This window comes from Zonotrichia leucophrys, chromosome 2 (assembly GCF_028769735.1).
Source record: "Zonotrichia leucophrys gambelii isolate GWCS_2022_RI chromosome 2, RI_Zleu_2.0, whole genome shotgun sequence".
NCBI classification, from domain to species: Eukaryota; Metazoa; Chordata; class Aves; order Passeriformes; family Passerellidae; genus Zonotrichia; species Zonotrichia leucophrys.
Window position 1 is genome coordinate 54,999,550 of NC_088171.1, and position 16,563 is coordinate 55,016,112.

General features: G+C 37.3%; 1 protein-coding gene across 3 annotated transcripts in view; it reads right to left on the bottom strand.

The window, feature by feature from the left end:
• Positions 1–16,563, bottom strand: part of POU6F2 (POU class 6 homeobox 2) — a 313,083-nt gene that overhangs the window by 173,103 nt on the left and 123,417 nt on the right. For all 3 annotated transcript variants that reach the window (XM_064703390.1, XM_064703389.1, XM_064703391.1), the window contains exons 3-4: positions 5,459–5,550; positions 4,297–4,525 (exon numbers count right to left, since the gene is read on the bottom strand). In XM_064703390.1, the coding sequence (XP_064559460.1) occupies positions 4,297–4,525; positions 5,459–5,550 (321 nt within the window). The remainder of the gene's footprint in view (positions 1–4,296; positions 4,526–5,458; positions 5,551–16,563) is intronic.

The window sequence follows — 16,563 nt, forward strand, 5'->3', positions numbered from 1 at the left end:
CAGGGAAAACATATTTTCCTAAGTTTCACAGCAAGAATTTACACATTCACCTCTGTTCCTTCTGTTTGCCTACACTGGATGTATTTGATACAGTACAGCAGTGTATATGGCAAATGCCAGGCTGTAATGAACAGAAAGAAAATAATCAAGTATGTAGAAGAAGAAGAAAAGACATTTTGGAAGAGGTTTGGTCTAAACTTCTTTTCCCTTACAGCAATGAAATTCCTATCAACTTATTGGTGGATCAGGACCACATAGCAACCAAACAAGTTAACACAAACACATTTGGGAGAAAAATATTTTTATAAGTAACTGGCAAGTGAAGTATAAGGATTATCACTAAGTTATACTGTGTGAGCAATCATTAATTGCTCCATTTTGAAATAAACTCTTGATTTCTCATTTTATGTACTTAATATATCTTCTCTGTGATTCCTATCAGTGAGTACTCTTTTCTCTTTTCAAAAACAAGAATTTTCATTGTTTTATCTAGGCACTCGGAGATTTCATACTTATCACCCTGAACCGGACCTGAAAGTTCCTCAGAAGAAAATCATTTAAACATGCATGTGGCACACAAAAAATATAGTAGAATTACTCCCTTGATCAACATTCAGTATGAATTCAAGTACTCTGTCAGATCAGACCTTTTCTGAATTCATACATTACTCAAAAAGTTTTAAGGGTATCTTTTGAGTTACCTAGCTGGGGTAGTTTGCCATGAAGAGTTTCAGAAGTTTACTTACTGAAGAGTTTTAGAAGTTTACTTACAAGAGAACAAGGACAGTAGAAGACCCAGCTCACAGGAGCTGTGGACATCTATGCTTGACCTCACTGAAAATTCAGGAACAGCAGATGTGACAACAGGGTTATTAAGACAGGTTGGAAAACAGCATGAAAACGTCATCCTGTTATCTAAGTTGGCCATGCTACAGTGAGGTTAAGAGATGGAAACAGGTGATAAGTGTCTGATTTCACCAAAAGAGCAAGAATTACCAAACTGTGTTCAAGCATGGGCTTTTATGGGTATACCTATAAAAATGTCTACAAAAGAGACCACACATTCTATGATTATTTTCAACCAATCACAAAAAACAACAACAAAAACCAAACAAAAACCAAACAAAAAAAAAAAAGCACCAAAAAAACCCCAAGAAAATCCCCCAAAAAACCAGGGAGACCAGAAGTCAGTCAGAGTCAGTGGAACTGATGATACCACACAACACTCTCACTTGATTCCTATCTTCATTCATGCATGCATTAGACAGTGGGCTACACAGCAAGCAATGGCAGTTTTCAGCTATGACTCAGGAAAGTAGGAGCTATCTTGACCAGGTTACTTTGCTGCCTTGTGTATAAGTTTCACTTCCGAAAACTGAGGGCAGGCAGTAGCACTTGCTTGGAAGATCAGGAAGGAAAGGTAGGGAAGACAACAAACAGTGACACAACGAAATAAATTCATGAGATTTATTCCTTTCAGATACATTATGGAGGGTGTGATTGTGTTCATAGACAGGGAACTGAACCTGCTGCTCCTGCAAGTCCCTATTTGATCCCAGGCTTCTATCTACCTGTAAAGATTATAAAGGAAACCTTTTCATCTCCTAAGGTCATTGCTTGCAAAATTTATTTGGCAGCAAAGTTACATCTTTTAGCTAGCAATTAGACATCCATGGCTAAACGAAAGAGCAAAGGTTGCCTGGCTTAATCCCTACCCTCCAGCTTTGCAACCTGGGGTGAATAAATGACGTAAGAACTGCACAGGCTTATGTTTATTTATAATACTACATACCCAGCAACTCTAACCTGGAGCACTCCAGAGTGGAAGGATACATTTTTATAATGCCTGTTTCTTCATTAAGATTTCATCATCCACCTACGCTAAAAAGCTACTTCCCCTTCACTTTGTTATATCTGCTTTTACCCGCTCCTGTTCTTGCATTATTTTTTTAATCTCCCATTCCTACTTTACATGCACTCTCAAATTTTAAACAAGCAAAATTTGTGCATTAGTGTGTCCTTTTCATCTATCATTTATGAATGACAGGTTCTTTGGTGCAGCTTAATGGTATGAGAGAGACATTATTTTAAACATTAAAGTGAAAACCATTTACAACTATGATAAGAGAGGTCTGTTGACATTAAACTTTAAAACATGCACAAGGTAAAGGCAAGTAGTTGCTCCCAACAGGTGAGAGTACTATGCATGTGCTTTGTAAGGGAGTTTGTTCAACACAAGAGCTGTCTCTTTGTTTTCTCTGTTTGACCACCTGTAGCATCTGGTGCCTCAAATAATGCATCTGGTAATGAGCAGCCACCAGAGTTTAATAACTAAAAGGTATTTAGGGCACAGTGCAGAGGAATAATTTTTTTAAATTACCATTTTGTTGGAGGAAAATGTTTCGAACCATTTACATTGGAAAGAAATAACAATAAATAAATAAATAAATAAATAAATAAATAAATAAATAAATAAATCTAACGAGTTAAAGCTTCCTTTTTACACTTCCTGCTCACACCTTCATCACTTTCACACTGGACTATCACTTCCTTTACTGTCCTCATCCATTAAAACTACGCAATTCTGTTGTAAGATATTGGCTAACACTTAATCTTGCTATATTTTGTTCCATCCTATTCAGAAGCAACTGCATTCTGAGAAGTATCAACATAGGAATAGCAAATAAATACATCTGTATTTTATATCATATGTACTTGAACTGAATACTGTTCCTAACAGTGTCAGACACACTGATTGAACAGGGGAAAAAAGGGATCTTATAGAACTCCTTTCAGTCTGATTTTAGACCACAGGAAAAATGTAGGAGATCCCTCAGGGTAGAACCATTGCAAGCATGGTACAGCTCAGACAATAGAGAGGATACATACAGAGATTAACTTTTTCCTAGTTAGTTTGGAGTCATGCAACTCTCTCAACAACTTGAAAGAGGATGGCAGAGCCTTATTGATAAAGCAGACCTCCCACAGCAAGAACAAAAACATATATCTAGGGCATGGATGACAGATGAGGAAACTCTGATTTTATTTTAAATTATATAAAAAGATATTTTCATGCAATACTGTATTTTTAGTTGCCTCTAATCATACAGCTGCTTTAATCAAAAGTGGTGAAACAAGTTGTGTTGCAGTCAACTTGTTGGAGGGAAGGAATAATGGTCCCAGAGGGACCTTGACAAGTTTGAGATGTGGCTGAAGCAAACCTCATGAAGTTCCACAAAGCAAAGTGCAAGGTCCTACACCTGGGTCACTGCAATCCCAGACACACCAATGGCTTGGGCAGAGAAGTGGTTGAGAGCAACCCTGGTAAGAAAGACCTGAGAGTTACAGGTGATGAAAAACTCAACATGAGCCAGCTGTGTGTGCTCACAGCTCACAAAGCCATTCAAGTCCTGGGCTGCATCACAAAGAGCATGGCCAGGAGGTCAAAGGAGGTGATTCTGCCCCTCTGCTCACATGTCATCCCACCTGGAGTATGCACAGCTGTGGTGTCCCCAAGATAAGAAACATGTGAAACTGTTGGAGCAAGTCTAGGGGAGGACCATGAAGTTTTTAAGAGGACTGGAGCACCTTCCTTATGAACACAGGCTGAGAAAGTAGGGGCTGTTCAGCCTGGAGAAGATCACATGGAGACCTTATGGCAAATTTCCAGTATCTGAAGGGGTTCTAAAAGAAAGCTGGAGAGGGACTCCTCACCAGGATCTATAGAGGAAGGACAAGGAATAATAGGTACAAGTTGAAAGAGGGAAGATTTAGATTAGATATTAGGAAAAAAATAATTCTCTGGGAGGGTGATAAGACAGTGGAATAGGGTGCCAAAGGAGGTTGGGGATGTCCCAACCTTGACAAGTTGGGTAAAACATTGAGCAGCCTGGTCTAGGGGGAGGTATCTCTGCCCATGGCAGGTGGTGTTGGGACTAGATGATCTTAAAGTCCATTCCAAACCTTTGATATTCTATGATTCTGTTATTCTATAGCTTGAAATCTCCAAGTGATCTGTGAGTAGAGAACATTGATCATTGATGACAGAAAAACCTAATGAGTCATTCAAGTGGTTTGCATTACTGACCCACAGAATGTAAGACCCAAACTCCAATATGTTTCTATAAAAAGGCAAATAGCCCTTAAGTGTCTCTCAAGCATTCAAAAACAATCCAGGTATTACTTTTCAATATTCATGGAGAGCAACATTTAATTTGAAAAAGATATCACTCAATTTAAAGAAAGGGCATAAAACATGTTAAAGAACCTGTTGGAAAAATTATGAACATGACTTACCTTGTAGATTTTGCAATGGCAAAGTCATGATGCCTCCTGCTGCAGCTGCTGCTACCAGTCCTTGGATGTTGGTGAGATTTGCTGTAGGTAGAGTCAGGACGAGTCCTTGTTGGCCCCCCAGCTGCCCAGCCATGTTGAAAGGAATAAGGATTGGCTGATTCAGGGCTGGAGTGCCTCCTGGCATCACCCCTGCTACTGCTGAGGCTAACTGTTGGGCTGTCAGTAGTGGCTGTAAGAAACCACAGGTACAAACCTATTTCAGTGTGTATGACTCAGTATTACACACTTTCAACCTTCTTGCTTGAGATCCTTTCGTGTTCCATTACAGACATGCACTGCTTCCAGTATCTTAAAGCATACATTTTCACCAACACAGAAAACTTTGACAACTATGACAGTCTGAAACTGTAAGCCTCAGTCAAACAGCATAGTAGCAATCCCAGCTGAATCTAGACTGGAAAATTCATTACACATACACCAAAAATAATTTATGAGCGAAAGAAGACATAACTCAACTTAGCCTACAAGTACTTAAATGCCAATATTTCCCAAAAATTCCTGGTTGTATACTGATTGATAATAGCAGAAAACACTAGTGACAACTACCAGAAGCTTTGTGGACCAAGACTGTCCTGGGAAGTGGAAGAATATTGAGTATCTTCTTGGAGTATTGCTGAACTTGGATTAAATTGTGATGTAGGATAGAAAATATTTTAAAGTCTTATAAAATGCAATACTACTTTGTCTACACTTTGCTCTAAAGAAAATAAACATCTGATATAAAAGATAATGAAATACCTTTACTAATACAGGAGTTCTATCTGACAGACAGCTGTCAGAGACAATAATTCTGCATTAAAATTGCACATGATTTTCAATATTAAATTAATATAGTAATTTCAGAAGTAATTCACATAAGAAATTACAATATTTTAACTTCCTAAATATGTAAAACTTAGGTTTTATTTTAGAAAAGCAAACAAAATATAATCCTGCCAAACTTGACTTTCAAAATATTCATGATAGATATTCTTTTTGTACCACTGAATGCAGCCAAAGAGATTCACATTTTCTACATTACACATATCAAAGATGATCAGTCACAGTTATTCATTGTTCACCAAACTGCACATCTCAATTAGTTAAAAGGAAAGATACTGACCTGAGGCCCAACAGGGAATGCAGGATGGGACTGACTGGGTTGGTGCTGGTCTGCTGGGCTTGTATCAGGCAGCACTGTGTTTCCTCTGGCCTCTGAAATTCAGAGAACAGATTGACTTTAATATCAAGCCTGGGGACTGCCACATTACCTTCTACTCTGATGTCACATAACATGAAGCTGAAAATGATATGTTAAAGTGCTTTATCAATAACTCAAGCACTCAAATTGCTTATCAGCTGCATAAATTATGCTAACGTTCATTCAGACCAGCCAGCTCATTCAAAGAGTTACAGAAATCTGACAGCAGTGAAACTGAAGCTATCATCAACCCAGCTAATGTGGGTTGCATTATACATCAATTTACATACAGCACATGAGCACTCCGTGTGTGTAGGAACTGCATTTTTTACGCTTAGGTGAGCATCAGCCATTGCAATTTCTGAAAGCAAAAATTATCTGAAAAGTAATCAAGTCACATCTACTTTCTATCTTAATAAAGTATTTTCTTTTGTCAGTTACTGAGGGAGCAAAGGCTGTACTATGCACAATAAAAAGGCACTATGAAAACTAGTATGCTTTCATATGACAGCTTGTTTTTTAAATTGTATGTGGGGGATTAGCAAAATTCTGCAAAATCAAGGATTTCCAGCATTTATTGAGATGATCAATATCCAACAATCGAAATGTATGCTGGGTGCTAATGACTTGCTAAGCATAGAACACAGTCCAGCCCTGCTAAATTTTGCTGAAATCTGCAATACATATTTGAGAGGGGGGAAGAAAACTAAAAACATCCTATCAGTTTTAAGAAAGTACCAAGATATTTTCAAAACTAGATCCCAATCCTCCATTTCCTCTAGGTGAAGGACTCAACTGATTCCCAACTTTTCAGTGATGATGATCAGGCCCACATTGATTTTTGAGGTTGTAAGAATGACAGCGAGTATCACATGTAGCTTCAAGAGTACTGTAGTCTCTTATAAAGAAATCCCTGGCAAAGGCATCAGGTTTCCTGATTGATATGATATCTTCTGTTTTGTTTTTTTTTTTCTGATGAGTGGTTGAAATTCCATTCTGAGTAAACCTTAACAAGATGCTCTTTTCTAATGTTTGTCCTATGAATAGCAAGATAATTCAGAAACAGTTTCTTGGCACACCCTCGTACTGTTAGGAAAAAGGATACGATTCTGTCATAAATTTTAAAGAGGGTATTATCAGCTCATTTAAAACAAATTCTTTTATATATTCTCCAAGGGGAACAACTTATAAATAATGGAAATGTGGAAAAAAACCCACCTTCACCACATTAAGGTTCAAATAAAATTGACTGCTACATATTATTCAATTGACTTCCATCTCTACAGAAAGCTGTCAATCATAACAGCATTTTAGAATTGGATTAAACAATAAATGTGCAGACTTATTATGCAGACATCTGAAAATCTGATTAATTTGTAATATCTTAGTGTGGTCTTAAAAATTCAGAAATGGACATTGCTCCGGGAATACTTACAAATGGTCAATTGAAATATCTGATTTGGAACTAATAAAAACATATAAACTTGCTGACATTTTATAAAGGGAATTCTACAGAAATGTGTTTGCCGTTTTAATGACCATTGTCGTTTAATAATGAGAATAAGCTGACCTACTATAATCAGTGAGGATTGAAAAAATTGCCTAGTAACATGCTAAAAGAGACACAGTCACTAACTTTTTTATCTGCAATTTACTCATTCAAATTAAATGAAAAGAGAAAAATGTAACTAGATATGCGCAATTCAGTGAAAACTCTCTCTTTCAAATGCAGAGCAATTCTAGTGCTGATGCCAACCCTAAGACCAAAAACAGGGTTTCCCCAGTGTTATGTCCTCCTATACAAAATAAAGTGCTATGTTCCTAAGCATAATTTTTCCTTTGGTAATTTCCACATACTGTTGTGGTCCTTCTTTTTTAATCTTCACAGCTGTATGTATAAAGTGACATTAGATCCAAGGCTCAATACCAATGAAGGTATCACTCTCCATTAAGATCAAATCTTATAAGTCAATTTTGTTTTATGTAATTTTAAGGGCTGTGAGTTTTGTCTATGTGTGTGATTTAATCAATATTAAAACAAGTTCCTGATAATATGTCATATCATTAAATAACCTAATGAAATCTTTGGGAAAAGAACAAAACCAAAGGCATTAGAATTAGATTTTATTGCAATTTTTATACCTTGAGCTCTCAGAAAATATGTAAGAAGTTCTGAAGTAATATGCCTGTCTCATAGTATTCTTTTTTCCATGGTGCTCATCCAAAGAACCACCAATTTCTGTTATCTGTACCATAATGATTTTTCAATATTTGATCACACAATCTTTATGTAACACAAGTTGGTTATATTGGACCATCAAGCCAAAATTAATTACACTGCTTTCCTTTTTCATTGTACTAACTGAAATCACATAGGATTACATTCCTGTCACACCACAGATGATTGTTTTGGGTTTTTTTATTTCAGTGCTCAAATGCTCTTCCTGCTGCTCCTAATTCAGTTCCCATAGGATGCAGTCATCTCAAGAACAGAGCACACACTTTCATGTGGTCTTACATGGCATCCTATATGAAATTATCAATCCTGTATTCTCTGACTGAAATTCTCAGATCTCTCCTGCCCCTTCTAATCTACCTGCTATAACAGACACTTAAGAGTCAAGAAAATGTACAAGAAAATCTGCCTGCTGGGATGGCACTAAATACAGGGAAGCAAGAATTTCAGGGCAATGTCTGTTGCATCACACAATGACAGCATTTTTTCCTTGCTGTATGCTGTGTTCACTGACACACATAGGTCAACACTGAAGAAGGCAAGGCAGAGCACAAAACATTGCTAGAAGGCTAGTTTTTCTTTTCTGCCTTTTATTTCTGACTGGGGGGAATCCCCTGATTTCAGAGGAGTTGGGGAGCTCTGTCTATTTGTGATTTCTCTACTAATTCTGCTTCAGAGATTCATTACTATGAATTTGGAAGAATGCCTTCATTAAGACCAACTGCCCTAAACTGGCAGCACACAATCCCCTACACTGTTTCTTGCCAATGTTTTACTGAGTTTATTTGGGAGTTGGTTAATTCCACATGCTGGAACGACCTCTGCAGGTAAATTATCCCTTTGTCCAAATTCCAGTCCTCACTAATGGAAATGGACTGTCAAAATCTAGCCTAGATTTTCCACTTGTCTGATCCAGGCCCAGTTACCTCCTGTTAGGTTGAACTCCAACTCTGCTCAGCCTTCTGTCAGTGAGGGGTCTGCCAGCAAGGAACCAGGACTTATAACAACCCCTTTGGAGCTGGGGAACTACCAGCAGTACCTTCTCTGTTTGCAACTGTGTTTTGCAGAAATTCTACCCTCATTACAACCCCGACTCCTGGTGGAAAAGGTGCAGGGGGAAGGCAGTAGCAGGGCTGCTGCTCTGAAAAGAGAACCAATTCTCCTTAACATTGTTTGCCCAGGCAGGGCTCTTATAATGACTGAGTCCTGACAACACAGCCTAAGTCATTGAGCTTGCTCAATTGTACCATATGAACAGACAGGAGTGCCATTGCCATAGTACTGCCACGACTGTAGACAAGGCTTTAATATTTAATAAGGAGTATTCATCATATGTGATTCATCATAAATTAATTATAAATTATATAATTCATACCTCTCATCTCACCAAGGGACTGGAAGGGCATGACACAATAAAAAAAATTGAAGTGCACTGTAAACACTCTAAAAGAGCCTTCTTAAAATGAAATATTATTTAAAATAAAGCTAAGTAAAACAAAGGCAACCTTCTTCTCCCCTTATCAAAATGAGAAAAAAAATCCACAAACCAAGTGAAAAACCATGTTGCACAATATCTGGTTTAGAAAACAGAAAACAACAACAAGAGAAACATCAGAAGAAAAAAAATTCCAAGTCTCAAGGCCACCAAGCGTCATAAAAAATTACAACTGTAAATGTACTGGTTATAAAAGGCTTTCCATAGTTTGCTTCCATTTTGCTTCTTACACATTTTCAGCAACACAACAGGTAACTCAGTTCTTAGTGTCTTCCAGTGCCCTGTGAAGGTGAGAATGCTCCAATGCCCCACTTTACAACAAATTGGGAAAAGAGACTCCAATATGGATTCTCAAATAAGCCCAGTTTAGCTGATCTCCCCAGCTCTAGATCCACTGTTCAGGAAGGCATGGGTCAAAACACAAAACTGCTCTGCAGCTCCTTGGCTGCTCCAGGGCTACAGCAGTTCTGACAAGGTGAACCTGCACGTGCTCCCCAGCATCCTCACTTGGATGCAATGCCTGGCCCAGCTGCCCTTGTCTCACCTGGTCTCTGGTGCTTGCAAGGAACTGCAGCTGACTGAAAAATGGTACAGAACAGCGTCACAGCATTGAGTGCATTAAACTGGAACATCCAGCTCCACCCTGGCGCTTCTGCACGTGTGTGCTTGTGCCTGCTCAAAGCCATGGTGCACCCTGGCATCTCTTCTCAAACTCTGCACCAAAGCTCACTCAAAGCCAATGCTCATACCAAAGCACAGCACTAATCTCAGCAGATGACCTGGATATGAACAACTTCCTTATGTTCTTCATGAATGAATTCAATATGTCTCACATTTGTATCAAATTCAGGGATATGCTGGACCACCTCTCCTTAGCACTCAATGCTTTGAAAAATGGCCTGGATCAAATTCAATAATACTAGATTTTCAGTGATAAAAAAAATATATAAATCCTTCTGAGATATCAGAAAATATTTCAAATGCATTAACATTAATAAAAGAACACATTTCAAGCAACAGTTGATATTAAATCTTTAGCTAGTTCCACAATGCAACATTAAATTACTTTTGTTTATCTGTCAGTAACCATAACAATAAGAAATCAAGAGTACACTTTTTTCTTACTCACTGAGACAACTCACATTAACGACACAGCTTTAAGAATTAAATCATTAAAGTAAAAATACTGCCTGTGAGAAAATTCTTACGTCTTTAAAACAAAAAAAAAAAAAAAAAAACTAAACAATCTGAGCAAAACATTGCTGCATTTAGATCATAATCAAGAAAAAAACCCTAACTTTTTAAGGAAATTAAATAGCAACTAATATGATTCAAATTATCAGGTATGTTATGGGAAAGTCCATCATCTCTGATCAAAGCAACTCAGCTCCTCACTAAATGAAACCTTAACTCTCAGCAATTGTACTAAGAGCAATCTTGCTTAAGAGCTCTTGCTTAAGAGCAATTTTTTTTCAAAATTTAATAGCTGAAAGAAAAAGATTCAACTGATAATGAAAAAAAAATATAACATTCCCTCTTCATTCTGCCACAAACCACCACATTTTGGCTCTTAATTTCACTATTTTCATTTTCCTGTTGCATCAGAGTTTGGACATGTCAGGAGGAAGCATGCACAAACTACCACATTGTAAAACCTTAGTAATCAGTTTGTTACACAAAATTTCACAAACACACCTAAATTTTACAATACTTGCAGGAGACAAAATTGAGATTTTATGCTGATTCCATTTTACATTACTATTTTCCTATGGTTTTCAGAGGAGATATTCCTGCTATCTCAGCAAAGAAAATCAATCTCATAAATTATATTAGAATAATGATTCTCCCACTGAAAGATATGAATTTAAGCTTAGACCTTCAATATTTAGTTTGTTAGACAGTTGTCTCTTTCCAGTCCATGACCAAGATGTGGCGCAAAATTCACTCCTTTGGATTGTATAAAATTTCCCTAGGTATCAGGTTATCACACAGATGATTCAGCAATTAATCTTTTTCTGCTGACCTGTACTTCAGATTTTAATTTTTTATTTTTAGGCAGTAATTTCACCCTCAGAAAGAGGCACAAACAAATGTGTAGAATTCTGGATGCGTGCAGAATTACTACTAGCACTTGTTAACTCTGAAACCTAATAAAATTGCAATGTTGATGTTATGATTTTACTGTTCAGTCATTTCAGCACAACATACAAATGCTGTGCACATCTTCTACAATGTCAGATTGTGTCAATGTACATAGCTCTCATTCTTAATTTTCTCCTTCCTATGTACAAAGCCCTTCTAGTTTACCTTTGAAAATGTTTGTGGTGTGATAAGGAAATGGTATATTGATTTACCATATTGACATATATGTCAATGCAATATCCTATACTGAAGAGCTAAAAATCCTGCATTGAAAATGCATTGAATTAGACATCAATATGAATAGAGCAGATTTGCTTTACTCAGTGTATCATTCAGTACTTAAGCAAGTAAAACACCACAGTTTTATACTTATCTGAAATTGCCTTGCAGTTGCTACTGCAAAGCTACTAAAATCATCTGGAGAGCTCAAAGTCATTCTGCCAGCAGAGTATAGAATACTGTCTTTGCCTGGTCCCTGGAGATATTTCCTCCTAAAGGATCTTCTCCCACAAGGCACATGCAGTAGATGAAATCACTGTCCTCATTACCCCTATGCACAGAGCTTGGTTTGTATGCACCTGCATCCTTCTGGATTAGGACTGATAACATTAAAACTCCATGACTCTTTATAATGAAAATCAGACTATTAAAGTGATTTGTGTTACAGAGGAATTCTTCTGGGCAACCACAAGTTATAATTACCATCCAAAAAAAATCAACCATACCGAGGCACAAAATCACAAATAACTCAAAATCTCAGTTCTCCCAAGGGCCTTACATTTTCTTCTTTCCCATCTTTATTTTTGCTCCTCTTTCATTGTCTCATCTTTTCGTTTTTCTCTTTACCATATGTGAATTTTTTTTCTTATTGGTGCCTATATGAATATTCTTCCACTTCAAATACTTCATGTGAGAAAAGAAGTATTGCTATCACAGAAAAGATGAAGGGATATAATTGCAAAAATATGTTCTTTATTCAAAATAGACTCATTCTACTTTTCTTCACCCACAAAGTACAGTGCATAAAAATCCCTTGTTAGTGGTACATACATTTTTTATGAATTGGACCCTTCATATTGAGAGTTCTAGTTCCTTCTATACTGTCTGCATTAGCACAAATATTAAGGCCACAAAGACCATATCAGTCTCTGAATTCCTACAACATTTCATGCTCACTGTTTGTGGCTAGTGCTGGTGAATGCAGGGATGATAAAGGTGACTTACCAGAAGATGGACAGTTGAATGCGTTATTATTTCATGTTGGGCAGCTGATCACTGGCTAAGAAGGCCAGGAGGCTTCTCTAAATTAAACTTTCCTTTCTTTCCACCCCTGGAAGTTTACTAAATGCCAAAAAGTGAGCACATTAAAGAGCATCTATTTTGGAACAACTGTTACAGTTTGCCATCTTTATAGCTACCTTAGATATTTTTAGGATTTTTGTACAGTGCTTACTATGCATATTGGTTTCATTCCTAATAGGGAAGAGGGCAAGCTTTCCATCAAAAGCCCAACTTGCCAACACTCACCCTCCCCACCTGACTTCTGTACCCTTCCCCCAAATAAGCCAGACTATGAAGATATCTTATAATGCTGTTTGTCTGAGGAATCCTGCACAGTTACTTAGTATGTGTTTGGCAGCTGGCACTACAGCCTACTGAAAGCCAGGCAATACATGTGGATGATCTCTAGTGCACAGTAATTCAGGCTTCTGGGCGGAAGAAAAGCATAGTATGTCTGACATATTTTGCTTTTTACAAGCCACATTGATAGACTAATTTCCACAGAGGGCATAGGTAGGCAGCCAAATTCAACTCACAACTTTGACAAGGGACTGGAAAGAAAAAGCTGTAAGGTGGGAAGCAGATGAACCTATTATTTTATCAATCTGATGAGAACCTGTTTAAAAATTCAAATCACCCAGTTTGGTGAGAGGAGAACCTCCAGTTAAGGAAGGAAGTATTCAATTAGACCTAGTAAAAGCACCTCACAGGAGAGTCACTGTTCAGCAAAGTGCACCCCATAATATTATGCTAAATTCTACTGGAGCAATCTGACCAGCAAGTATGGTAAAACAACAGTAGTTCATCATTATTACTACTGACTTCACTGGTTTCATCCCTGCAGTGTCTTTAACAATTTTACACTCTCTGCTGTGGTCTTTACACAGCCCTGTGGGGCAGCTCCATCAAGTGCCTCATTACAGGTTGTTCAGCTGTTCAGACTTTACTGAGACTCTTGAAAGAGCCATCCCACAGAGTGTAGAAGTCCAGTTGAGATTCAGAAGGAAACCTTAACAGTGATAGCAACTCTGTATGCAGGAGATCTCACACTCCTAGATCCAACTACATCACAAAACTAGTAGGTCTTCATTATAAATCTATTTAGCTGCACAGGTATCTTCAGAGGGTCCCAGCTACAAAAATACAACAGCCTTCCAAAAGCAACTGGTACCATTTGATATCTGCAGCAAGTTCTCATGATGTGGCTCAGCAGGGTGAGACATTATTTCAAATGAAAATGTTGGCTGGAAGCTGCAGAAACTTATGGTATGCACACCTCCAGATCTCATAAATCCTGAACTGAATTGACTTCCTTCTCTTTATTATTGTCTGAAACCAGTTGGAGCGGCTATTTACAATTTTGCCAGGAGCTTTTGCCACTTTATATCTATGTTTATAAAGAACATTCAGTTTTACAACCAGGTCTTGCAAAGTATGTCAAGCCTTACCATCACTAAACCAAGTTTACACCACACACCAAGAGCTCTTGCTCTTGGTGTGTGGTGTAAACCCCTCCCCACCCCTTCAGTATTTCCCTCCTCCATAGATCAAAAGTTGAAGATCCAAAAGGCAGCAAAAAGACTAGTAGCCAACATCATCATAGTGTCTCGTTTTGAGGAGCTATTTGCCAATCAGTGATAATAAACTCTTCAGCAGCCACTAAAATAATCTTTTCTACATTGAATATACTCCAAAATAGATCTTCATAGAAATAACAAAGTGGTTGACAAACATTTGGACACTGTTCCTGTAACATGTTTATCTTGCCTTTATGTGAGTCAAAATCCCACTGGATTATAAATGTGCTGGATTAGTCTCCTAGGAAAAGTTTGAGAATATAGCACAGGGTAAAAAAACTTTACATGTACGATGCATACATCCCAGGACAGCTTAATTTCATTAAAAGATCTCTTGGTTGGAAATGTGTTGTCATGACAAGACCTCTTTGTAACAACATGCCATGAAGAAACAAAAAAGCAAAAAGAAGCCAGACGACTTAGCTTTGCCAAAATAGCAAGGGGCAGGCAACTTGCTTCAAATAGGGCACTGCAGCACATCCTAACAGGATTAAATTTTATGGAATAAAATGTTTCTAATCCATGCGAATACTTGTCTTCACATATATTCATATACCTCTCTAAATACAGATACATAATTTAAATAAATCAGTTTCCTAAATCAATTTCATTTTTTATATTATTTTTCTGTTTATTTTTTCAGCATTACAGTAACTGAAAAATAACTACTGGTAAAATATGCTATTAATTTAAGGGCATTCATAGCATGTTATGTTACTAATAGACTTGGGTAACACTATTTTTTTATCCTTTTTGCAAAGCATTATTTTATTGTCCTCCTAATTTCCATGATTTTACTTCCACTTAAAGTCAAGTGAAGGCTTTGCAGAATTCTATTATATTATTGTCCTGTCATTATTCTAACTCCATTGCACAACAACACAAAACCAGCATCAGCTTCCATTTGTCATATTACTTACTTTGAGAATTATGTCAGACCTCAGACTACGTGCACATGCCTACTAAACATAATTTGGAGATGGGAAAAAGTAATCACTGATTCCTTCTAAAAATGCTTTTTAAGGAAAGATTCTTTCTGAAAAGATTCTTTTAAAGAAAAGATTCTGAAATAATTTCACAACTATTACAGAGTTCTGTAAGAACTCTTACAGAGTTCTGTAATAATTCTGGCATCTGACTTCGACCCACCCAGCCCTTTAGAAGAACCTAGCTATATTTAGAAAATATAAAGATAACATTTAAAGGTACATATAGACAAACAGATTTTAACTTCTTTGTCCATACTCCCAAATGAACAAACAGAAGCCACTCTTGGTGTGGAAGACACACAGCTATGCTCACATGGTGCTCTACAAGCGCAAGATGTATGTCTTTCTAACACAGCTGTGTTGCTTCTCTGCCCAGAGAAGCTGTCTTATGAAGATAGCCAGGGCTGGTTTGAAATAGCAAACACATCCACTGTCTATTCCTTACAGTTGTCATAAAGGAAAAAAATCAGGTGTTAATCTGGCAAAAGGAAGACTTAGGCTCCTGCCCAACCATTTCCTGTGGGACCTTCACCGCCTCTTATCCCACATGCAGAGTGTTGTTGGGCTGTCAGAGCATAGAGAAATCCTGGACCAAAGGGGCATGTCAATTGGAGTGGCAAGTATTGCCAGCATCCTGCTTCCTCCAATCATAGAAAGCGGGATGCAATAATTTGTATTTCAGTCATTGTGAAGAACACAGCTTGTATGTGCTATGTGTACCTTGGACATGTATAGTTACAACAGCAGCAGCATTATTCTAATGACTTTCCTCCAAAGAGCATTTGTGGATACCACAACTCCCTAAGTGGTAACAATGGATAAACATCAGCTTGAGAAATGCAAGTCTATATTATTTATGAAACTGCAATTCTCCTGTAAATAACCCAGTTGTTTAAATAATATGTATCTATGTAATTGAGTCTTCTGTATACAAATAAATAAGGCTTTATTGCAATGTCAGAAGTTAACAAACCAGTCAATAAAATCAATAACTCACTTTTTCTTGCTTATATATCTAACTTTTCTCCACCTTTCCTATGTTCTCTGTTTGTTCTGGTTACATATTAACACTCTAAAGGATATAGCTGTTGTGGTACTGTTCAGTAAATAGAGATCGGAAGACTGAAAAAACATCATCTTAGTGATTTGATACTCATCCTATTTATTGTGTACTCTAACATATATTTCACTGATATAAATCAGGGAGAAGGAAACTGTCTTGATCCATACATCAGAGTACTATAGATTTTGAATGTGAATGATTGTATTAATGTCTAACTAAATTAGGTTCATATTGATACATTTAG